General features: G+C 35.0%; 1 protein-coding gene across 1 annotated transcript in view; it reads left to right on the top strand.

Annotated features, from left to right (window-relative positions):
* The window catches only part of MTREX (Mtr4 exosome RNA helicase), a 127,018-nt gene that overhangs the window by 69,444 nt on the left and 30,631 nt on the right, over positions 1–26,943 (top strand). The window contains exons 17-19 of the mRNA XM_082624149.1: positions 514–686; positions 1,289–1,357; positions 21,262–21,390. Of these exons, the coding sequence (XP_082480275.1) occupies positions 514–686; positions 1,289–1,357; positions 21,262–21,390 (371 nt within the window). The remainder of the gene's footprint in view (positions 1–513; positions 687–1,288; positions 1,358–21,261; positions 21,391–26,943) is intronic.

Raw genomic sequence — 26,943 nt, 5'->3', positions numbered from 1 at the left:
GTTGAGCATTTGAAATGGTGCTAGTGCAGTTGAAGAGCTAAATGATTAATTTTATTTAATTTTAATTATTTTAAATTTAACTCGCCACATAGTGTCTAGTGGGTATTATACTGGAAGGTGCTGATATGGAACATTTCTACCATAATACAAAGTTTTACAGGGCAGTGCTTGTTCAACAGTGTAGGTCTAGAATTCTCAGAAATAGCCTTCTCCCCCTATCCACAGGAGAGAATTAACTTACCCGATAAAACCACTCCAGTTCAGAATCACCTTGAGGTCACAGTGAGTTGGGGAACTGTGAGAAGAGATAGAGAAGGTGAACCTTAATGGGGAAGGGAGAAACTAGACAGCATGTATTATGGTTGTCTCTGAATCTTTTCCTCAAAGCTTCTAACCTAAACAGTCTGAATTTGTTCCCTACAATTGTAGTAGGAAAAAAAGATGTATCTTTAGTATAATTTACATAAGATGTATAATTTTGTGATGTTGTATATGTGTTTTATTTACTTACAGAGATAAAGAACTCAGAAGAACAGTACAATAAAATAGTAATACCAAATGAAGAAAGTGTAGTCATCTATTATAAGATTAGGCAGCAGCTTGCCAAATTGGGTAAAGAAATTGAAGAATATATTCACAAACCAAAATATTGCTTACCATTTCTACAACCAGGTCGTTTGGTAAAGGTATGTCATTATTTTTGTCATAAATTATTTCAATATTTAATATTTTTTGGATGAATCTTCCAATTTTTTTTCTTATCTTGGTAAAATACAGTAGTTTTTGGATCTATATTAATTTTATTCTTTTACCTGTTTCATGTGGCACTGATTAAGGAAGGAGGGGTCATGTGAAGGCCTTTTAATCGCTACTGATTTTCATTTGGGGGGATATAAATTGAAGTGGACAGTTTTGGAATTAACATGAAATATTTCCAGTTATGAAATGCTGTCCCAGAATAACGCAGTTTTAAGACCTGGATGAATTCATTAGCTATAAAAGACTTCAGATATTCTCCAAACAAATACACCATATCATTTTTAACATTTATTTGCCAACTGGGAGATTCCTGTTATTACTGTTCTGGAATCCCTTGAAATTTGGCAGTGATTTCTTTCTGTAGGATTAATTTCTTTTTTTTCCTTTTTCTTAAGTTTAACAGTGATCTTTCAAAAAAACATTTTATCAGGAAAACTCAAAAGTTTTATTAGCCTATAATGTGGGCATGATATCTAAATTGCCTTTTGGACATAAACATTCCTTTTTACTTGCTTTACTTTCTTTTCAGGTAAAGAACGAAGGAGACGATTTTGGCTGGGGTGTAGTGGTGAATTTCTCAAAAAAATCAAATGTTAAGGTAAACTGTTGTCCTAAAAGTGGAATTGTATGTAAATTTTTAGTGAAATGTTTTTTCAGGCTCAGGAAATTGATCAGATTAGAAATACCATAACCAAAAAAAAAGAAAGAAAAAAAGAAATAGCATTACCTTAAGAGAAACTAATAAATTCTATAAAGGAATTAATTTTTTGAATAATCATAAATTTTATCCTTAAAGTGGTATGGTTATTTTCCTAACATTATCACAGATTTTAATTTCATGACAGTTTTACATTTATTCTCTGAGTTCACCAGTCCTTTTTATAAATTTACTGTTTAAATTGAATATTAGAAAAAATTAGCATTTGACACTGAAAATTGGAATTTTGATTCAGGTATATGTTAGAGACTTAAAAGAACGAACTTAGGAAAGCTGGTTAATTTTACTCTCTCTACATGAAGGCAATAATAAAGTTGCTTTTGGTCATTATTTATATAAATACTTTGAAAAGATTATGTATACATAAAGTCAAGGATGATTTTGATAATTTGTTAGAAAAATTATTACCTCAAAATTAAATCAGCCTTCCCGTCTATTATATTTTCTTTACCTGCAGTAGGCACCAACCAACAAGTGCCAATATATGACCTCAGGCAAGACATTCTGAATCTTCCTGCCTGTTTTTTCTTTTCTTTAAAATGAAGGGTTTGCATGAGATGATTTCATGATTTTGTTGTCATTAACTTCTTTGTCCCGCCTATGTGTAAAGGCAATTGAGAATTAAGCTTTGGGATTGAAAGTTAGTCCTGAAATATGTAAATGAACTTTGAGATACTGAAGCCATTTGTTGTGGAGAAATAATTAAGTTCATAGGTTTGTGATAGGAGTTTTGATTAATGATCTATGATTAATCCCACTGAATAGATTATTACCATTTTCATAATTTACAGGAATGTTTTTCAAAGTATTGTCACACTCATTGTCTCATTTGATTCTAATTTAAGAAGCATTCATTGACCATAGACACAATTCCTGTACTCACTCATTTTATGAACAGAGGCAAGCAGATAATGAAAATTTAAGGCAGATTATGAAATACTTCAGTAAAGATATAAGCAAAGTGCATTTGGAGCAGGAGGAGGAAGAAATTTTGTCTGAGCTATTAGAGATGGCACCTGAGAAGGAAGAGAATTTTAAATTTTAAATGGAACCTTGAACACTAAGTAGAATTTCATTTGATGGATATTCACTGGTGGAAGTAGTATGCAGCAGGCACAGAACATTTCAGGTGAAGGGAAGGAGTAAAATAAAAAGTATTGAGATTAATCATGAAAAGTATTTAAAATACAGATTTTGAGTATGTTGGATCTAGATTTAAATATTTGAAAGCAGTGGCAGGCCATTGAAGGTTAATTGGTTGGTTGATTGGTTTGCTTGGGGTTTTTTTTGTTCTTCCAGTTTTATTGAGATACAGTTGACATACAGCATTATATAAATTTAAAGTGTACAATGTAATGATTTGACTTACATACATCATGAAATGATTACCACAGTACATTGAACACCCATCATCGCATATAGATACATTAAAGAAATTTAAAAACTTTTTACCTTGTGATGAGAATTCTTAGGATTTACTCTCTTAACTTTCATGTATAACAGCACTGTTATAACGTTATAATTATATTATAACATTATAATTAACGGCACTGTTGATTATATTTATCATGTTGTACGTTATATCCCTAGTATTTATTTATCTTATAATAGAAGTTTATATCTTTTTATTACTTTGATCTAATTCCCCCTTCCCCTACCCCTGCCTCTGGAAACCACAAATCTGATCTCTTTGTCTATGAGTTTGTTTGTTTTTGGAGCATAATTGACTGACAACACTGTTAGTTCCTATTACACAACATAATGGTATATTCTGTACATTTCAAAATGTTCATAGTGATAATTCTAGTTGTCACCAGGAAAATATTACATAGTTATAGACTGTATTCCCCACACTGTACATTTCATGCCTGTGACTCATTTATTTAGTAACTGAAAGTTTGTACCTCTTAATCTCCCTCACCTATTTCTCTCCTCCTCCCCTCCCCTTCCCTCTGGCAGCCATCTTTTCTCTGCATCAATGACTCTGTTTCAGTTTGGTTATGTTTGTTCACTCGTTTTGTTTTTCATATTCCACATTTAAGTGAAGTCATCTAGTATTTGTCATTCTCTGTCTGGCTCATTTCATTTAGCGTAATACTCTCTGGGTCCATCCATGTTGTTGGAAATGGCAAGGTTTCATTCTTTTTCATGGCTTAGTAATATTCCTGTGTGTGTGGGGGGGAGAGAGAGATGTCTTCTTTCCTCTATTGATGGCACTTGAGTTGCTTCCATATCTTGGCTATTATGAGATATACAGTAATACTGCAAGGAACATAGGCGTGCATATATCTTTTTGAATAATAGTGTTTTTGTTTTCTTCAAATAAATACTCAGGAGTGGAATTGCTGGATTATTTGGTAGTTATATTTTCACTTTTTTGAGGAACTGCCATACTGTTTTCCATAGTGGCTGCACCAGTTTACATTCCCACCAACAGAGCACAGGGGTTCCCTTTTTTCCATATCCTCACCAACATTTATATTTGTCATTTTGATAATAGTCATTCTGTCAGGTGTGAGGTGAATAGCTCATTGTGGGTTTGATTTGCATTACCCTTATGATTAGTGATGTTTCATCTTTTCGTGTACCTGATGGCCATCCTAATGACTTCTTTGGAAAAACATCTACTCAGGCCCTCTGCCATTTTTTAATCAGGTTGTTTGGTTTTTTTGATGTCGAGTTTTGTGAGTTCTTTGTATATTTTGGATATTAACCCCTTATTGGATATATCGTTTGCAGATATCTTTTTCCATTCAGTCGGTGATCTTTTAGTTTTGTTCATAGTTTCCTTCACTGAGTAAAACCTTTTCAGTTTGATTTAGTCCCATTTGTTTATTTTTGCTTTTGTTTCCCTTGCCTGAGGAGACAGATCCAAAAAACTATTACCAAGACCAGTGTCAAAGACTTTACTGCCTGTGTTTACTTCTGGAAGTTTTATGGTTTCACACCTTACATTTAAGTCTTTAATCCATTTTTAATTTATCTTTGAGCATAGTGTGGGAGAGTAGTCTGGTTTGATTCTTCCATGTGTAGCTGTCCAGTTTTCCCAATACCATTTGTTGAAGAGGCTGTCTTTTCCTCATTGTATATTCTTGCCTCCTTTGTCATAGATTAATTGCTCATATAATAGTGTGAGTCCATTTTCTGGACTCTATTCTGTTCCATTGATCTATGTGTCTTTTTTTTAATGCCAGTACCATGCTGTTTTGATGACTGTAGCTTTGTAGTATAGTTTTGAATCAGGGGGTATAATACCTCCAGTTTTTGTTTTTCTTTCTCAAGGTTGTTTTTCTTTCTCAAGATTGTTTTGGCTCTTTGTGGTCTTTTGTGTTTCCATACATATTTTAGAATTATTTGTTCTAGTTATGTGAAAAATGCCATTGGTATTTGATAGGGATTGTTTGGAAACTATAGATTGCCATGGGGAATATGGTCATTTTAACAATATTAATTCTTCCAGTCTACGATTACAATATTCCTTTCTATCTGTTCGTGTTGTCTTCAATTTCTTTCATTACTGTCATGCACTTTCCTTATAGTATAGTATAGTTTTCTTATGGTACAGGTCTTTTACCTCCTTAGTAAGATGTAGTCCTAGGTATTTTATTCTCTTTGGTGCAATTGTGAATGGAATTGTTTTCTTGATTTCTCTTTCTGATAGTTCTTTGTTAATGTATAGAAGTGCAGCAGGTTTCTGTATATTAATTTTGTATCCTGCAACTTTACTGAATTCATTGATGAGTTCTAGTAGTTTTTGGTGGCATCTTTAGGATTTTCTATGTATAGTGTCATGTCATCTGCAAACAGTTAAAGTTTTACTTCTTCCTTTCCAATTAGGATTCCTTTTATTTCTTTCTCTTGTCTGATTGCTGTGGCTAGGACTTCCACTACTGTGTTGAATAGAAGTGGCGAGAGTGGACATCTTTGTTTTGTTCCGGATCTTAGAGGAAATGCTTTCAGCTTTTTTACCATTGAGTATGATGTTAATTGTGGATTTGTCATATGTGGCCTTTATTATGTTGAGATATGTTCCCTCTGTACCTGCTTTGTTGAGAGTTTTTATTGTAAATGGGTTTTGAATTTTATCAAAAGCTTTTTCTGCATCTATTGAGATGATCATGTGATTTTTATTCTTCAGTTTGTTAATGTGGTGTTTCATTGACTGATTTGTGGATATTGAACTGTCCTTGCATCCCTGAGATAAATCCCACTTGATCTCGGCTTTGGTCTTTTTAATGTAGTATTGAATTTGGTTGGCTAATATTTTGTTTGGGATTTTTGCATTTATGTTCAGCAGTGATATTAGCTTCTCATTTTTTTGTGATATCTTTGGTTTTGGTATGAAGGTGGTGATGGCCTTGTAGAAGGAATTTGGAAGTATTCCTTCCTCTACAATTTTTTGGAATAACTTGAGCAGGATAGTTGTTAACTCTTCCCTAAATGTTTACTAGAATACACCTGAGATGCCATCTTGCACATCTTCACTTTCTTGGCAATGTTCTTTAAAGCACAAAAGTTTTAAATTTTGATATAATCCAATTTCTTTTGTTGTTGTTGTTACTTAGGCTTTTGATGTCATATGTGAGAAACCACTGCCAACATCAGGATCATGAAGATTTACCCCTATTTTTTTTCTAAGTTTTATAGTTTTAGCTCTTAACATTTAGGTCTTTGTTCCATCTTGAGCTGATTTTTATATGTGACTTAAGATAAGAATCCAACTTTTTTCTTGTCCTAGGACTATTTGTTGGAAAATTCTTTTCTCATTAAATGATGTGGGCATCCTTGTCAAAACTCAGATGATCATGGACACATGAGTTTATTTCTGGATTCTCAGTTCTGTTCAGTTGATCTATATCTTTATCCTCATGCCAGTACCATACTGTCTGTATTACTGTATCTTTGTAGTTAAGGTTTAAAGAAATGGATTGGTAAGACCTCCACCTTTATTCAAGATTGTGTTGTTGGCTATTCTGTGACCCTTGCAAGTCCATGTGAATATTATTATCTGTCAATTTCTACAAAGAAGTTAGCTGGGATTCTGATAGGGATTTCATTTAATCTTTAGACCATTTTGGAGAGAGTATTGTCAGCTTACAACTCTTGAGTCTTTCGATTGTGAACGTGGGAAGTTTTCCCATTTTTTAAGATCTTTTGAAATTGCTTGCAACAATAATTTGTTTTCCAACTATAAATTTTGTACTTCTTTTGTTAAATTTATTCCTGAGTATTTTAATCTTTTGATGTTATCATAAATTGAATTGTTCTTTTGATTTCATTTTTTAATATTTCATAGCAAGTATATATTAACACAGTTGACTTTATGTATTGATCTTGCATTCTGTAACTTTGCTAACCTTATTAGTTCTAATAGTGGGTTCTTTAGGATTTTCTTGTCTGCAAATAGAGGTGGTTTTACTTCTCCCTTTCCATTCTGGGTGCATTTTATTTCCTCTCTTTGGCTAATAGGCCTGGCTAGAACCTCCAGTACAATATTGATGGAGCAAATGCCCTTGTCTTTTTCCTGATCTTGAGGTGGGGGGAACATTCACTCTTTCACCATTAAGTATGTTTTCATAAGTGTCCTTTATTGAGTTGAGGAAGTTTCCTTCTTTTCCTAGTTTGTTGAGTGTTTTTGTCATGAGAGTTGTTTTTTGTCAGATGCTTTTTATATGCCCATTCAAATAATCATGTGGTTGTTTTTTATTCTCTTTTGTATTTAATCTGATGAAGTATATTATATTAATTGATTTTCAAATACTAAACCAACTTTGGATTCCTGGGATGAATCGTACTTGTTCATTCTCTGTTATCCTTTTTCTGTGTTAATGGATTTGGTTTGCTAATATGTTGTTGAAGATATTTGCACCCATATTCAAAGAAGATAATGGTTTGTAGTTTTCTTTTCTTTTGCTGTCTTCCCCTGGGTTTGGTATCAGGGTAATGCCTGCCTCACATAATGAGTTAGGAAGTATTCCCCTCCTCTTCTGTTTTTTGGAGGAGTTTTTTAAGAATTTATATTAATTCTTTAAATATTTGGCTGTGAGGTTACCTGCCTGGGCTTTTCTTTGTGGATTGTTTATTGATTGTTAAATCAGTTTCTTTATTTGTTGTAGGTCTGTTCAGTTTGTCTGTTTATTCTAGAAACAGTTTCAGTGATTTGTCTTTTTAGGAATTAGTCCATTTCATCTAAGTTACCTAATTTAGTGGTGTACACTTGTTCATAATATTGCTTTATAATCCTTTTTATTTCTGTAAAGTTGTTAGTAATGTCTCCTCTTTCATTTCTTTTTTTTTTAACATTTTTATTGGAGTATAATTGCTTTACAATGGTGTGTTAGTTTCTGCTGTATCACAAAGTGAATCAGCTATACATATACATATATCCCCATATCCCCTCCCTCTTGCTGTCCCTCTTGCTCTCCCTATCCCACCCCTCTAGGTCACAAAGCACCGAGTTGATCTCCCTGTGCTATGTGGCTGCTTCCCACTAGCTATCTATTTTACATTTGGTAGTGTATGTATGTCCATGCCACTCTCTCACTTCGTCCCAGCTTACCCTCCTCTTTCATTTCTGATTTTGATAATTTTAATCTTTCACCTAGCTAAAGTTTATCAGTTTTGTTCATCTCAAAGAATCAGCTCTTGGTTTCATTGATTTTTCTTTATTTTTAAGTTTCATTAATTTCTGCTCCTTTATTTATACTCTTTATCATTTCCTTCCATCTCCTAGCTTTAGATTTAGTTTGCAGTTCTTTGTCCATTGTCTTAAAGTAGAAGATTAGGTTATTAATTTGAGATTTTCTTCTTTCATAATACATTTGTACCAGTGTCTTTTATAAGACGTTTATACCAATGAATTTCCATTTGCAAGGATTTTAGCTGCATAAATTTTGGCATATTGTGTCTTCATTTTTATTCATCTCAAAGTACTTTTTAATTTCCCTTTCGAGTTTTTCTTTCACCCATTGGTTATTTAAGAATGTGTTTATTTCCATATATTTGTGAATTTCCTAAATTTCTATCTGCTTTTGATTTCTAATTTCATTCTGTTGTTGAGAACATACTTGATATTATTTCATTCCTTTTGAATTTAGTGAAGTTTGTGCAGTGACCTAACATGTCCTCTCCTGCAGAATGTTTCATGTGCAGTTGAGAAGAATGTATATTCTGTTGAGGTGAGGTGTTCTTTAGGTATCTGTTAGGTCTAGTGTTTTTTAGAGTGTTGTTCAGGTCTTCTGTTTCTTTTCTTGCAGATCCTTCTATCTAGTTCTTTTATGCATTGTTAAAAGTGGGGTATTGAAGTCTCTTAACTATTATTGTTGAAATGTTATTTCTTCCTTCCTTTCTGTCAATTTTTGCTTCATGTGTTTTGTGTTCTGCTAAAGTGTGTTTCATCTTATGATTAGAATAGCCCACTTCAGCTTTCTTTTGATTGTTGTTCATATGCTATATCTCTTTCCATCTTTTTTACTTTGAGTCTTTTTCGTATCAATGAATTTAAACTATGTCTCCTATAGACAGCATGGTTGGATATTGTTTTATCTAATCTGAAAAATCTCTACCTATTTATTGGGCTGCTTAATCCATTCACATTTAATGTTATTATTGGTATGACTAGATTGATGGCTGTCTTTTTTTGTTTGCTATGTGTCATTTCTTTTTTTGTTTTTCTATTCCTCCTTTAGTGCTTTCTTTTGCATTGAGTACCTGTTTTCTAATGTGACATTTTAATTTATTTCATGGGCTTTTTTCTCTACCTATATTTTTTGTTATTTTCTTAGTGGTTGCTAGGGGTTTCCATATACATATTAACATAATAGAATAAGCTTCAGATTTATACTAACTTAATTCCAGTTAGATATAGAAACATTACTCTTTTACGCCTCTGTTCCATTTTCCCTCTTTTTGTGGTATATATGTTATAGATATTATACCTATAAATGTTACAAACCCAACAATACATGTTATAATTATTACTTTATATAATGTTATGACTTTTAAAGAAGCTTAGAGGAGAAAGGAGAGTAAGTATATATTTATAATTTCTGTTACATTAACCTTATTTATCATTTCTGGTTGTCTTTCTTAATTCCTATGAATTCAACTTACCATCTAGATTTATTGACTTAGCCCAATACTGCTTTGCTCCCACCTACTTCTTTGTGCTATTATTGGCAAATATACTACATTTCTGTTATAGGCTCAACAGTCTCAACAATTTGATATACACATTTTGTTTTATATAATTAGTTTTTAAGTCATTTAAGAGAAAAGGAAATAGTCAATTATTTTGTCTTTTATAATTACCTTTACCAGAGTTGTTTCTTCATGTGGATTCAGTATTACGACTGGTGTCACTTACTTTCAGCCTCAAGAACTTCCTTTAGTGTTTTCTGTAAAGCTGGTGTGCCAGCAAAAAATTCTCTCAGTTTTTGTTTATTCAGGAATGTTTGTTTTTGAATGATATCTTTGCCTGCATATAGATTTCTTGGTTAAGAGGTTTATTCTGTGAATATGCTAACCCACTGCCTCTGGCCTCCATCATTTCTCCTGAGAAGTTTCTGCTATTAACCTTATTGTAGTCTCCTTGTAAAAAAATAAGTCTTGTTTTTCTCTTACTCCTTTCAAGATTTTCTATTTATGTTTGGTTTTTGCATTTTTGCTGTGATATGTGTATTTGGGCATCTTTTTGCATTTACTCTGTTTGGAGTTCATTGAGTTTCCTGTAGATTGTTTTTCAATTAATTTTGGTAAGTTTTCAGCCATTATTTTATTAAATATTTTTTCATTACTTCTTTCCTCTTTTTCTGGTATCCGCATTATGTTTATGTTGTCATTCTTATTGGTGACCTACATTTCTCTGTGGCTTTGTTCATTTTTCTTCTTTTTTTTTCCCCCTCTGTTTTTGGATTGTATCATCTCTTCCAGCCTATCTTCAAATTTGTTAATGCTTTCTTGTTCTTCACATATGCTGTTGAATTCCTCTAGTGAGTTTTTCATTTCAGGTATTTCACTTTTGAAATCCAGAATTTCCTGTTGGTTCTTTTTATCATATCTATCTATTGATATTCTCTATTTGATTATTATTGTCAATCAAATTGGGACATTGATTATTGTCCCTTCCTTTACTTCTTTAATTATGGTTCCATAGTTCTTTGCTCATATTTATAATGGCTACCTTTAATACTTTGTTTAATCCAACATTTGGTCACTCTCACAGGCACTTTCTGTTGCCTGCTTTTTTTTCTGTTTTATACGTTATGGTTCATACTTTCCTGTCTTTGTCCATGTCTCATAATTTTTCCTTAGAAATTGGACATTTTCAATAATATATTGTAGCACTCTTCATACTCGTTTCCCCCACCCCCCAAGCCAGGTTTATTGTTGTTATTTGCTTGTTTATATGTTTCATGAACAGCTACATTTTTTGAGTGAAATGTATTCCACCTCCCTCTTCCACCTACAGTGCTGAACCTTTATGTTTCTCCTTGGCACAGCCTTGGATATGCCCATAGTTACTCTGGGATGACAGTGGTTTTAAAAAGGGTCTCTTGGTGTCTTTCCCTAAACATACCCTTCTGTTAAGCCCCACTAATTGCAGGAGGCTCCTCCTAGCTTTCCCCCCACCTCCCCTCCCCCAAGGTTCGCTCCTGTAAACTAGCTGGCCTCCATATTTTGTCTGTATTTCCAGCGATTCTACACATTTCCTCCATTTGTCTTTCACCTCGGCCTTCACTGTTTTTGAGCATGCTCTAAAGTTTGAACTTCCCCAGCCTCTATTGCAAATGAAATCACTTTCTCTTGGAAGGTATTAAGAGCTGTTTTAAGGCCTGCCTCTCCCCCCAGGCACAATCTCTGAGCCAAGTTCTAAAGCTTGGTGTGGGAACAGTGGTCCACTTCTCTCTGGGTGACACTCCTGCTTTAGGCCCTGAGGGCTAAGTGGAGCATAAGAGCCTCACATCTTCTCAGCTTGCCTCTCCCAGCTTGGAATCAATGTCTTATAAGCCAGGACAAGGGCATTTGAGGCCCCAGTATTCTCAGCAGTGCTACCCCCAGGATAGCCTCTGGCTAAGCAGTGGGGACAGGGCAGAAAAGGGGAGCCCCCACCTCTCAGCCCCTACAATCCCCTACTTGCCCAGAACTTAGCCCTAGCAATAGGTAGGTGGGATCAGGATAAGAAATGCTGATATCATGCTCTTCCTGGGAAGATAGACTTCTACCTGAGATTTGCAGGCGGAGCAGCCCTCCTGTGTTCTGGGCTTCACCAGTCTGCAATTCCTGTTTTCTTGAGTTAGGAAGCAGTGAGAGGGGAGTGGTCTTGGTTTAGATATCACAAATTCTTACTGAATTTTCATAGATTTCCTTAAATATGTTTCTTTCTTTGCTATATGCCCTTAGAACCATTTCCAGAGACTTTAAATGGTTGAGTTTTTATAATTTTCTCCAGTTTTGCTGGGGAGCAGATTTGTGGAGCTCCTTATGCTGTCATGCTGGTAGTTGACAGGTTTTACATTTTTAAAGGAGAAAAATTATAGCAAATATAATTGCATTCACACACACAGACACACACAGTGGATAGGTTTCTTAATTATTTGTCTCTACTGGTCCTTAATCCATGTATAAAAATAGTGCTAGTTGATGAGAGTTCTTTTAGGCAAAGATGGAATGGGGAATAGAGAGGGACACATTCATTTTATTCTGCTTAAATTGATGGTGAAACTGATTTTTCCATTGAGCTCTTTACATTTGTTCACTAAAAATATGAAGTACATTTTTATTAATTTTATGATCTAGGTCAGAATACTAATTCAAAGATTTTTGTGTTCAGTTGGGTTTGCTAGAGAGAGAGGCATCAACTTAAAAAATTTGCACAACCTAAAAGCTGAGAATTATGTTTTATTTGGTGGACTTACTGAGAAGCCACTATATTTGAGGAAAAGTCATAAAATTATAAATCACATCAGTTCATCTAGTCCCATGTAATTAATTCCTGTTGATCTGGATGAAGTCGTCAGGTTTTCTGTTAAAGTTTTGTAACTTCTTACCTAGTTCAGGGGTATGACCTAAAGGTTATAAGGAACAGTATTTACCAAAGGTTCCTTTTATGAATCTTCTTTTATGAATCTTCATTTTTTAAAAGCATCAGAGTAAAACAGTGATTGTCTATAAATGACAAGATTTAAAATGGCATGGTTAAAGATCTGATTACAATGCAATTGACAAGAAACTTGGGTGTTTCTGTGACATACAACATTTTAAGATAATTAGGAGTTATGACTAATAACATTATACCAGGGCATATCAGATTTTTAGGAATTAAATTTTGGAATATCTACACTAATGACATTTACCTATACAGTATAACCTTAGAAGATTTATCTCCAATAAATGGCAATGCTCCTCAAGTAATTTAACATACCATATAAGCCTAATTAGTTTAACATTCCTTTCTGAGATGTCTCACAATTTCTTTGAAGCATCCTAGAGTTAGCTGGAGGTCAAAAGAACTTCAGTTAGAATTTTATGTTTGGGAAGTTTGTCAAAAATATCAAAAAGTTTCAGAACACTTGGTAAAATCACTGTGAAACAATACTTGTTCACTTAACCAGAGAGAGAAAAGATTTCACAAATACAGATCACTTAAAGGCAAAGAAACTCATACAATCTGTTATCAAAAGCAGTACTCCAAGAAAACTTGGTTCTCTTAACAGAGAGGAACCGAATCCAGTCTTGCACCAGCCTACTTTTGATAACAAAATCCATTTACATAATCAAATTTAATCTAATCCCAGTCTGACCATATACAAAACTCCTTTTCAGAGTTCCTTTTACAAACCTTCCACAATTTTCTGTACTCTTATTAGTTTGTCCCTTATATTTTCATCTAGAAACAGCTGGCTCTAGGACAAAACATTCTTTCCCCTTAACAAAATATATTTTCATTCCTCATGCCTTCTTTTGCATACATTTCATTTTCCTTACATATGGAAATGTTTCCCTTATTATCTTTAGTAACTTCAACTGCATATTACAATTGAACCCTTAAAAACCTTAATTTATAGAAAAAACCAACAAACAGCAAGTAATTGTGAACTTTTTGTCATACCAGCATTTCCTGGTTGGAATATTCCATAACCTAGAAACATCCATCTTCTCATAGCATAATTTCTTTCCTCAGTGTGGTATAAGATGTATCTAATAAACCCAAATTAGTTCCCTCTTGTAAGGAGACAGAGGTAGGTAAATTTAGACCTGTTTAGCAACTAATGTTCTAGTGTTTTATCTTATTTGAAATAACCTGGATATTCAGTGAGTTCCCATCATTTAACTTAACTTAGCAAAACTCAGGTTACCAAAAATCTGGAAAAACTATTTTAGAGAGACATACCCAAAGCATAATTATTCCTAAAAGAGTTCACCTGAAAACTCTTATCTCATTTACCTTTATTTTGTAACTTATGAAAATCATACCAGGTTAAATTTTTTCTTGCTGACAAACTATATAACAGAAATAACATGAATTTATTGATCTTCAGTAAACCTAGGTACAATAAAAGTCAGACATGTCTGTATTGATATTTCCTAGATCATGTGAACCTGAAATTCATTCTGGCCAGTTTCTTTTTTATATATATAATTTTATTTATTTATTTATTTTTATTTTTGGCTGTGTTGGGTCTTTGTTTCTGTGTGAGGACTTTCTCTAGTTGCAGCAAGCGGGGACCACTCTTCATCGCATTGCGCAGGCCTCTCACTGTCGCGGCCTCTCTTGTTGCAGAGCACAGGCTCCAGATGCACAGGCTCAGTAGTTGTGGCTCACCGGCCCAGTTGCTCCGCGGCATGTGGGATCTTCCCAGACCAGGGCTCGAACCCATGTCCCCTGCGTTGGCAGGCAGATTCTCAACCACTGCACCACCAGGGAAGCCCCCAGTTTCTTTTATATTTAGAAATATTTATAAGCACTTACTTTTAAGTCAATTAAGTAGAACTCTTTTATAAGTTTAATTTTGGTAATGTTTTCCAGAGGTAGAGACATCTCATATATATAATGTACACACATACATATAAACAGACAAAATCAGAGATCTCACAGCTTCACTTTAAAAAGTTAAGAATCAGGTATTAAAATATAAACTTACTAGTTTATAAATAACAGTTGGAATAAGTTAAATTTGCTGAGATGAATAGGGCTTCACTATTTGTGGAAAAGACTTTTAAGATTTGTATTTGTCCTTGATAAACTGTTAAGGGGGCTATGAATTAGATTTTGGGTGAGGGAGCCTTTCCAGAGACTTGAGCTTAAAAAGTCCTACCGGGCTTCCCTGGTGGCGCAGTGGTTGAGAGTCTGCCTGCCGATGAAGGAGACACAGGTTCGTGTCCCGGCCCGGGAAGATCCCACATGCCCTGGAGTGGCTGGGCCCGTGAGCCATGGCCACTGAGCCTGCGTGTCTGGAGCCTGTGCTCCACAGCGGGAGAGGCCACAACAGGGAGAGGCCCGCGTACTGCAAAAAAAAAAAAAAAAAAAAAAAAAAAAAAAAGTCCTACCTCCCCCACCCCGTGGCCTTTTTCTTCTAGGTTCCAGGTTTTACCAGACTGAGCTAATATGACTCACTTTCAAGTCACTGTGGGCTGTATTTACATCTCTAATTTGTAGAGGTTTACAAGACAAAGACAGTTGCTTTTAATTCTCTGAAGAACTGGTCTTCTGCCAAAATGAAATTAAAGATTGATTTGCCCAACTATATTTTCTTTAATTTCCTTTTTTTTTAATATCAGAAGATTTCCAGCCAAACTGAAAATTGAGTTCTATGGGTTCAATTTATCTTGCTTTCAAAGGCTTGCATAAGGCATTTAACAAAGACCCTCTTTCTGATTGCATAGGTTAGACCCAGAGCAAAATCTTTATTCTCCTTATTAGCCCCTGAATATTAGCTCCCAGTCTTGTACCATATTGAGGAAAGAAGATGAATATTTCTAGAGTTTATGGAATATTCCAATTAGGAAATGCTGGTATGACAAACAGTTCACAGTTTTACTTGCTGCTTGTTGGTTTTCACTAGAGTTTAAGGTATTTAAGTGTTCCTTTTACTGTGTGGGTTCAGGTAACCCTGCTGGTTTCTGTTAGTATGTTTAATTAATATTGTCTGAAGGGCAGATTTATATGCCCTGTCCTGTACTTCCAGGCAGGGGAAGCATTCCCCAGTGAAACATGTCTATCTCACAATATAATTAGGCAAAAGAGATGTAATAATCTTATATAAGATCTATTTAAATATACCAAATTTTATAAACTTTATCTCAGTTCTGTCAACTTTTGTACCTTTAACTTTAGTTTGTATTAGGACACTATCAACATACCTTAGTCTTATAAGGAGTCCAGAAACTTTTCTTTTTATCCCAACCATTTAATCTGTTTTTATATAAAAGGCTTTGGGATTCCCAATGAGATGTTGAGGCAAAGGACTCAGGCCCCTTTGTTGATTTTTTTTAAGTTGATTAATTGGCCCAAGCAATTGTTGGTCAGTTATCTCAGTGCAGTTTTTTCATACTTTTTTTTACCCCAGACTCATTTGGAGCCCTTTAATGTTGGGGACCAATAGCAGGGGGTCCCTTTGACCCATCCAATCTTAGGTAGTGTTGTATCAGAACCTTTTGTTTTAATCCCATTGACATCCATTTTATTTATTCTATTCTAAAATAACCATGTAAAAATTTCTTTATCCATTTGGGATGAGGCCCTTTAAAATTTCTACCTTTTTTTGAAGAAGTCTCTAGACTTTCTCTTCAGTTTTTTTCTTACTTCCCTGTTAATCAACCTAATTAACATGAATTATCCTAGTGTGTTTATTAGCATCTGGAAGACCCATGAAGGGAAAGCAGAGTGCATAAATAAAGCTTCCCAAGCCATGTTTTCTTTTCATTTGTTTGGGTTAAATTAAAGGAGTTCTCAGGTTAATCATTTTATCTTTTTCTACTTTCTGATTTGATTTTTTCATAGGTACCAATAGAACAGCTGTTTATAATGAAAGCTCTAAAAATTTACCAGTTTAGAAGTTTGTCAAATTTAAAAGATCCATCATCTGGCCATTAACGAGATATATCTCAATAGGGACTCAAACCAATAAAATGCAAGAGGCATGCCCACAAGACAGTGTGAAGGAAGCTACCTAAACAAAATCCAGAAAATTTACTCCCCAAAATAGTAAAAGACCTTCGTTGTTCAGGCTGATACAAGGAAGGTTAAGACGGCAGAAAGCCCCCTGAAAGTTGGCACAGTCAGACAAAAGATTGCTCAGAATCCCAGTCTGTTCAGTGGGCTGCGAAATGTACACACACACACACACAATGCTGAAGAAGATTGGGTAGAACATTTACCTCTCAAAGACACGGAAAGATAAATGCAAGTTCCCACTAAAAGGGCTTTTTCTTTACGGTCAGAATTCTGAAAATATGTTTTATCAAGCTGGATTTCTCTAACTTAACTGCATATGCAATAAAAGAGCCCCCATCTTAGTCATTTTTAGGGCAAGATTTCCTTTAATCCCCAATTAAAGTACTTGTAAGTGTAAGTTTTGTATGTACATAAACCTGGTAATTTGTCACTCCTTTTGTTTTGAAAGTTTTGTTCCCTGTTCTGAGGTCAGTTTTTTGAGATAAAGTAGCTAGTGACAATCCTGTGGTGGGCCAGGGTGCTGTTTGTGAGCTTAACTCCTCTAGGTTTTACCCTGGAGCTGTTTTAGCTCTCTTACGTATCTCAGTTTTTCCCTTCAGTATCCTGAGACCACTGTGGGTGCTCAGATCATGGAGTGACCAAGTCTTATGCGTATCCCCTGCAGAGCAAATTTTTAATTAAAGTGAGTGGGTTTCCCTGTAGGGGCAGCTGCATATTATGAGGGCTTGCCTCCAACCACTCCCACAAGCATCTTAGTTGCCTGAAAAAGCCGTTGCCACCTGGGAGGAGATGTTCCTTTTTTGGAACAGAAAGCTCTCATGAGATACCTCACTTTTATAACAATAAACTGTTAAAGTAGCCAATTCAAGGAAAAACGACAAGCCAGTCTTCTACCTAATTTACGCACTCCAACCTTACTCAGTGTCTTTCAGATGAGCAAAGTCTTCCCAGTGTCTTTCAACGGAGGTTAACCCGCTCAGTGTCTAAACCGAGCAAAAATCTCCCCAGTATCTTTCAACTGAGGGTAAACCAGGTACCTCTTCTTGAAACAAAGTTTCAAAGATAACCTGCTCCTTCAAAGAGGAGACTTAGGAGATTCGAGAACCAGGAGATAAACTGGAGATTAAATAAAACTTAGGAGATTCGAGAACCAGGAGAGATCACCCAAATTTGTCTGGACTCTGCGAGGAGACAGACAGGCCCAAGTGGCCTCAGCTTGGTACCAAGGCTCCGGATCCTCATAAAGTTCAGGCAAAGGAGAGTAGTCTGCTCTGGGTCCCTTTGTTAGTCGCCAAAACGGTCTACTGAAAAAAATTGCACAACCTAAAAGTTGAGAATTATGTTTTATTCGGCAGACTTACTGAGACCTTAAGCCCGGGAAACAGCCTTTCAGATAGCTTTGAGGGACTGTTTTGAAGAGGTATGGGAGGAGCCAGGATATATAGGAGTTTTTGCAGACAAACAAAAACTAGGTAGTCAGAACATCAAAAGATTACAGTTAATTAAAGAAAACCAGACACCTCAAGTTAATGAATTTAACACTTTTCTGTGTATCGGAAGATGTAAGCATCTGGGCTTATTGAAATTGTTCCTTTGATATGCACCTTAACTGCCCTGTTTTTCTCCATCCTGTATCCCCTCAGAGTGTCCCATTGGGGGTGGCCGCAGAGGCTGATAGCTTGATGGGAGGCAGCCTGTTTATCTTGATCCTGAGTTCCCCTCAGGATGCAACCATCAGGGGTGGCTTCGGTGGCTGATGGCTGCAGCATTCTTTGCTCACTGATATGGCAAGTGACATGGCATTCTTTGTCCACAGAGGGAAAATACATACTGATGAAGAAAATATTTTGAAGCATTTTAAGGAGATACAGATGCATTATCGATATTTATTTTGTATTTGTTTCTTTACATTTTATAATCTTGAGATTATCAAAATTATATTTCTCTTATGTGAAGGTTGATATTGTTGACCCACCTTTACCAAAGTACAGAACTAGAAAAAGTTTGCTGAGAAAAGTTTTATCATTTTAGGAAATAAATTTAACAGCAAGTTTTCATTTAATGCTACAATAAAGAAAGCTTTCAAAAGAGTTTCCATAGTAACACTTGAGAATACCTCTGTAATGTTGTAAATGGTTTTGGTAGTTCTACAAAGATAATTATGTATGAGATGATAGGGAGAATATTGTTTATAAATAAAATCTACAGAATTGGAATTAAACCCAATAACAGTTCTAGATTATCTAGACACATTAAAGATTCTTCATGAATCTTAGGTTATTTTTGTCCAAATACTCGTATGTCCTATAACACCTTGTAGTTAATTTATTCATCATATTGTGAAATGCATCTTACTTAGAGAGGTATTTTCCCCTCTGGAAAGCTAAATATTTTAATCACTGATTCTCCTTATGGTTCTTGGCCCCTTGGAAGAGTTAACAGTTGGTCATAACTATTTACCTCATTTTAAGACTCATTTTGTATTAACTAAGATATATATATATATATATATATATATATATATATATATATATATGCATGTGTGTGTACACACACACATAATCTTTGCAGATACAAGTCTAATTGAAAATACTGTCTTTGAATCTGTATCAAGCTGAAAAATGTTTTAAAACTTCTTTAAAAATAACCATATTTGGGCTTCCCTGGTGGCGCAGTGGTTGAGAGTCCGCCTGCCGATGCAGGGGACACGGGTTTGTGCCCTGGTCCGGGAAGATCCCACATGCCGCGGAACGGCTAGGCCCGTGAGCCATGGCCGCTGAGCCTGCATGTCTGGAGCCTGTGCTCCGCAACGGGAGAGGCCGCAACAGTGAGAGAGGCCCATGTACCACAAAAACAAAAAACAAACAAAAAAAAAACATATTTTGAGTAAAAATACGTGCCGAGAATAAACTAGTTTTCTTTTTGAATTGGAAAATGGAGCTTGTGCTTTCTTTGAGGAAATTTGTACTCAGAAGTTTAAGATAATTATGATTGTATTTTTGGTTTGTTTTGTAAACATATTTTACTATTCTGAGGCAAATGGATAGTTTTATTACAGAAATAGATTGTAGGAATGGATTCATGGTTATTTCTTGACAGTTTTTCATTTTTGCACAGGAACTGTGCAGGGTGGGTGGGAGGAGAACAAGTCATCACTTCTTTCCATGTTCCCCTCTCAATCAAAATAACTCTCCCTTAAGGGGAACCTGCCTACATTGTTGGTGGAATGTAAATTGGTGCAGCCACCATGGAAAACAGTATGGAGGTTCCTCAAAAAACTAAAAATAGAGTTGCCATTGATCGAGCAGTCCCACTCCTGGGCATATATCCGAACAAAATTATAATTAAAAAAGATACATGCACCTCTATGTTCATAGCAGCACTATTCACAATAGTCAAAACATGGAAACCTAAATATCCATTGACAGATAAATGAATAAAGATGTGGTATATATACTGCTACAGTGGGATGCTGCTCAGTCATTGAAAAGAAAAACAAAAACAAAATAGTGAACAAAATAATGCCATTTGCAACAACATGGATGGAACTAGAGATTATCATACTAAGTGAAGTAAGTCAGAAAGAGAAAAACAAATACCATATGGTATCACATATATGGAATCTAAAATATGACAAGTGAACCTATCTATGAAACAGAAACAGACTCAGACATAGAGAACAGACTTATAGTCTGACTTGTGGTCTGGGGAGGGATGGAATAGGAGTTTGGAGTTAGCAGATGCAAACTATTATATATGGAATGGATAAACAACAAGGTCCTACTGTATAGCACAGGGAACTATATTCAATATCATGTGATAAACCATAATGGAAAAGAATATAAAAAAGTGTATATATATGTATAACTGAATCACTTTGCTGTGCAACAGAAATTAACACAACATTGTAACTCAACTACAATTTTTTAAAAAAAACTTATCCCTTTATCTAATTTTATGCAAAAGAGATTATTCAAATATTGAATTAAAAAGCAAAGAGGAATTCTTTACTGAAGAAAAAAGTCTTCTATTACTGTTTGAAAAATGTTGCTCTCAAACATAAATTGTCATAATGCAGAAGATGTGATTAGTGTTAGGTCTTTGAGAATCATGTTTTTATTAGAGGATATAAAAGACTAAAAGACTTTTAATGAAATGATATGAAACCACAGAGTAGAGGTGCCAGTATACTAAGCAATAAAATAATCTGCTCTGAATATATTTTTCATCTTGTTTAATTAAGGTTATTTGAAGATAACATACTCATTTTCTGATACTGATAACTCCTTTTGGTTTCTTTTTCTAATTCTGGCATAACATGAAATAAAATTATAAACCGATCATTAGAAACTTAAAATGGCATATCAGTTGACAGTGATCATAACATTTAAATTTGTAAGTATCAAGTAATTTCTGTGTTTTTTCATCCAGTGGAGCATGTTGAAGGATGAAAAGAGACAGGCTTCATTTCATGAAATTAACATTTATTGTGCATTACGTAAGTCATAGTGCTGAATACTGAGAACAGAGTTCCTGTACACATGGAACTTAAAATTTGTGTGCCAGTTTTTAAGAATTAATAAACTTCTTTTATCCTGTTTTTTTCTAGCCTAATTCTGGTGAACTGGATCCTTTATATGTAGTGGAAGTACTTCTGCGCTGTAGCAAAGAGAGCTTGAAAAATTCAGCTACTGAGGCCGCAAAACCAGCTAAGTCTGATGAGAAAGGAGAGATGCAGGTTTGTACTTTATTTTTCATTTTCAGATTTCAGATATTTTGTACATTATTTATAATCACTAGCTTTCCTGAATGTGATTCTAATGAACATACTGTCGTGATTTCCTAATTGGAAGTTTTCAAGGTATGTGAAAGCCATCTAACACCAGTAGGATGATTAATCTCCTTATCAAATTATGGCAAGGTAATTAGTGACAAAGTGAAAGATAAAGAGAATTTAATAATTTAAATTTTCACATGAAGCTGGAATTTACCTGAGCTAAAAAAGATGTTTTATCATTATTTTGCGATTGTATCATTTTACACTTTATTCCATCCATATTGTTTATTACATTCCTGTGAAAATAATGATTGAAAATAATGAGCCAGTGTTTTGATAATGAAAAAGTGCTACCTAAGTTTCCTTAAAATCGTTTAATTTACATGTGCTTTTAATTAAATGCAAAACATTCAGCTTGCCACATGAGATACACATATTACTTAAATGTCTCCTATTTTATTTCATTTTAAAATAATTAATATAGAATAATTGTAGGTAAGCCTTACTGTGGAGAGTCCAAGTATCTATTTGAAGAGTAATATCATACTGAAATTTTGTTATTTTTAAACACTGCTTTAAGTATATGGTGTATTGGCTAGGTCTTTTAGGAAATGTCATTGTAATGATAACTTGTCATAACAGGCTTTGGTTTATGGAAAGTAAAATCTGCCACTGTAGCATCATCAGCTGCTGCTTTGCATCAGTGAAATGAATGTGAGATTCAAAGCTGACAGTATTTAAAAAGACTTTATTATTAAACATTTTAAAATAATGATTTAAAAGTCTAGTTATTTATAATTCTGAATACCAGCTAGCCTTTGATCTTTGTTCCTCACTCTTCTAATTTGTTCTCCTCCAAAATTTCACCACCATTGAAACTTACTTGATTTTCTTTTCCCTAATATTTATTTTGTCAACTGACTGCCTAACTAAAATTAGGCTAAAATTCCCACAATTTGACATATATTCATTGTGGCCAAAGGAATCTTTGAAGTTGGAATGGCAGATATGTGGCATGCATCGCAACATTCTCCTTCTCTCATGGCAGATATTAATAATAAGTCATGGGCCCCTTTTACACTCAAAGCTTATTAGATTCTTACCGAGAAAATGATCTAATGAGTAATTCATTGGAGTTAGTATTTTAGGTGAAACCTGTTTGTTGTCTGCTGTGTTCTAGGCCCAAATTTTATTAAGCATGAGCATCTGTGCCTGTTTTACTTAAAGATACTGAGAAGCTTTGCAGTACTTAATAATATGATTTTGTTGAGTTCAATAGACAGTCTCTGCAGGGAAGTCTGCACTGAACCCTGAGCAAAACTGAGTGTCTCTCCTCTGCTGAATAATTTTTTTATTCAGTTTATTTCAGCATATGCTGCTAAGGAAATTAAGGTGGGGATGTGTAAGCATGAATTATATATGTAGTCTCTGACTTAATGGAGTTTAGAACTATGGAGGGAGCATTTTTTGCTCAGAGAGGTGACCATCAAAGATACATGTGTGTATAGTCTTATAAAAGAAGTAATGAGACTTAGGCAAATTTGTAGGAATATAAGAACCTCTTTCAGACAAAAATTGCATTCCCAGCTGTGGAACCAACATGTGCAGAGCACAAAACATCCCTCTTTAAAAATAACTCCAAGATGAAATTGGGTCATTTGTAGAGACGTGGATGGATCTGGAGACTGTCATATAGAGTGAAGTAAGTCAGAAAGAGAAAAACAAATATCGTATATTAACGCATGTATGTGGAACCTAGAAGAATGGTATGGATGAGCCAGTTTGCAGGGCAGAAGTTGAGACACAGATGTAGAGAACAAACATATGGACACCAAGGGGGGAAAGCGGCGGGGGGGTGGGGATGGTGGTGTGCTGAATTGGGCAATTGGGATTGACATGTATACATAAATGTGTATAAAATTAATGACTAATAAGAAAAAAAAAGCAAATAACTAAAAAATAATAATCAATTTTTATATTGATTGATTACATGTTGAAATGGTAATATTTTTAATATATTGGTTAAATAATATATTTTTTAAAATTAAAAAAAAACCTCCAAGTTGTTCTGTCTATATGGTTGAATGACAAAGGCATAGAATAAAACAGGGAGGAGACCTATACCTTAAGAAATGGAATATGTATATAATATTATTTGCTTTTGCAAATTAATATTTTGAGTAGGAATCCTGGACACAGGGAAATAATGCCACAGGCAGTTAGTTTATAAGGAAATCTCACCTCTCAACTGCCATGATTGTATAGCACTATTTAGGGTAGGTTTGAACCCAATTTCCTTTACATGAGATATGAGGAGGAAGTGGGATTTCCATAGTTATCTTTCCCTCCTCTAACTTTGAGTGTGTGTAATGTCAAATTTAGCTTTTGATCTGCCTTTGTATAAGACTACTTTCTGAAGTGACTTTTTCTTTTACCTGTGAAATAAATCTTGAATTTATTTTTCCAAAAAACAAAATGGCTTAGAATATAGCTAGCTTTGGATAACAGTTGATTAGTAGAGGTTATGTATTCTAAAAATTGTATTCTAAATTTTGTATTCTAAAAATTGCTCTTGTCACTGTTGCTTTGCCAGCTTCAAGTGTTTCTGACCACTACCCCTTATCACAGCCATTTCATAAAAGTTAAATGAGACTCTGTGTCAGGAAGTAAAGACCATAATTACAAAGCCTAGAAAATTGATTTCTGTTTTGTTTCTCTAGGCAAAGAATTCTCTAGAATCATTCAGCATTAGATTAAAACATCTATAAAAGGACATAGAATAGAAGGTTACAGATCACAACTATACACTTAGGCTATCTAAAAAACTACTTGAGAGTCAAAATACCCTTTAATAGTGGTGATAGAGTGAGATTTAGCAGTTTTTTCACTTTAGAAGTTTGCATCAAAAGTGTACTATTACAGGGGCCTCCCTGGTGGCGCAGTGGTTGAGAGTCCGCCTGCCGATGCAGGGGATACGGGTTCGTGCCCCGGTCTGGGAGGATCCCATATGCCGCCGAGCGGCTGGGCCCGTGAGCCATGGCCGCTGGGCCTGCGCATCCGGAGCCTGTGCTCCGCAACGGGGGAGGCCACAACAGTGAGAGGCCCGCATACCACAAAAAAAAAAAAAAAAAAAAAAAGTGTACTATTACAGGGCTTCCCTGGTGGCGCAGTGGTTGAGAGTCCGCCTGCCAATGCAGGGGACACGGGTTCGTGCCCCGGTCTGGGAAGATCCCACATGCCTCGGAGCGGCTGGGCCCGTGAGCCATGGCTGCTGAGCCTGCTCGTCCGGAGCCTGTGCTCCACAACGGGAGAGGCCACAACAGTGAGAGGCCCGCGTATTGCAAAAAAAACTAAACAAACAAACAAACAAACAAAAAAGTGTACTATTACAAATTAAAATCAGATTTTTTAAATTTTAAATAAACTTTGAACATATTTTAAAATAGCTGATTTAAATTCTGTCTATTAAGTGCAGTAGCTGGACTTCCTCAGTGACAGTTTCTGTTGACTGCTCTTTTTCCCTGTATATGGACCATATTTTGTTGTTTCTTTACATATTTTGTAATTTTTTTTTAAACTGCACATTTTATATAATGTAACATGGCAACTTTGGAAATTAAACCTTAGTTTCTTTATGTTGCTATTGTAGTTGTTTGCTTGCTTGTTTGTTTCGTAGACTTTTCTGAATTAATTATCTTAATTAAGTCTCTATTTTTTGTTGTGCATGGCCACTGAAGTCTCTGCTTAGTTAGCTTAGTGGTCAGCTAATGATTAGACAAAACTTCCTTCAATGCCCATAACCATTAAGTCCACCAGTCTCTGCTTAGGGACTCTGCATGCATATTGTAGCATGCCTTTAACACTTCGCCAGAGTTGACAGCAGTACCTTAGCCTTCACTTCCTGTGTGTTCAGTCTTAAGGACACCCAGAGGTGAGAGTGTAGGGCCTTCTCTGTTGTTTCTGGAGTGTGAACACAGCCCTACACATGCATGAGGCCTTCTACGTTTCTAGTTTTCTAGGAGCGCCTTTCACATCTCCCTGTGGACATCTTACTCTCCATCTTTTTCCTTTTTTTTTTTTTTTTTTAAGCTTTTTGGTTAACCTGTTATCCACCACCTCAGAAAGTCATGATGTTAAACAATTGCCTCTTACTATTTTTAACAGATGCCCCTAGGGAAAAGGTTGTTTGCACTGAGCAAGCCCTGGGTCAGGTCAAATAATGACCTCCTTGTGAATGAATAAAGTCTTCTAGGGGACCACCAAACAGGTGAAATACTGACAGTTCTCTGGGAATGGCCTTTTGAAGTCATTTCAACCCTGTTCTGTCCCTTCTGGTGGCTGCCAGACTGATTTTCAGTGATTGCAGGCTCTTGGTTTTCAAGACTACTGAGGAGCTGAGCAGGAGAGGGAGTAAAGTAAGTTAAAACACCACAAAGCATCCAATTCTTTGGTTTGGGGTTTTTTTTTAATTAAATGCTCCTTGGATTGGTGCAAGCCTTTGTTTAATTTCCAGAGTTCTGAAGAAGTTGATTTTGACAATTGCCAGTATTCTCAATGCTTTTACGGAGAAGAGGATTTTTGGAGGTCTTTGCTCCACCATTTTCACTGGCATTCTTCTGGACAAACTTAGAGAAAGCATCTATTACATTCAATAGATTATTACATTAGTCAGCTTTTAAATTAGATCAAGACACAAATTTAATTTTTGTAAATCTGAAATTTAATAAAAATCACATTGGTTTGAATAACTTTGTCTGCCTTGACTTGATTAAAATTCATTTGGTTCAAAAAACATTCTGATTTAGATGAAAAATTCAGAAATCATATTGTGTTTCAGCTAATAGTCTTAATTGAAGAGATGACATTGGTCGAAATTTACTTAGAGTGTATTGACTTAAAGAATGTATTGACTTAAAATGTACTGACTTCTGATATTTACCTTATCATTTGCTTATCTTAAAGGGGGAAATTGATTTATGACAAACTTGCAAAGAAAAAGGTCTAAGAATAAAAATACTCCTTACTGTTGGTATTCTCACGCTTTTCTAATAATTGCCCTCGTGATTATTTGGATTTATATAGACTGATGTTGCATTATGATGAGCCTGAATTCTAGGTTCTTTTATAAAGGTTATTAGGTTTAGAAAGTTGAATCAACTGCACAATGCAAATATTATAGCATGTTTTTAAATCCTTGTGAGTGTAGAGATTCATAATTTCATGGCAACTATTCATTTGGTTTTTAAACATTTAAGTTCTTATTTACAGAACTTAAGTCTTAGGATCTCCCTTTCTTGTACTTAAGGAGACATTTGTAGGAGGGCCTTTGTAGTTTCTTTCCTGTCATTAGTGTGAGACTTAGTTGACCATTTCTTGGATGGAACTTATTATGGGAAGCAGCATTAGAAATTGGGCAGTTTCTGTCTTCCTTCTGAATCAAGTCTTCGCAGATAGTGTTTATTCTGTTTTCAAGGAAATACTTCTGCATAATGCAACTTGTGCATAATTCAACTG

The sequence above is a fragment of the Mesoplodon mirus genome (assembly GCF_964341445.2).
Source record: "Mesoplodon mirus genome assembly, chromosome: 5".
NCBI lineage: Eukaryota > Metazoa > Chordata > Mammalia > Artiodactyla > Ziphiidae > Mesoplodon > Mesoplodon mirus.
The sequence above is the reverse complement of the archived record's forward strand: the minus strand, read 5'-3'. Positions and strand labels throughout refer to the sequence as shown.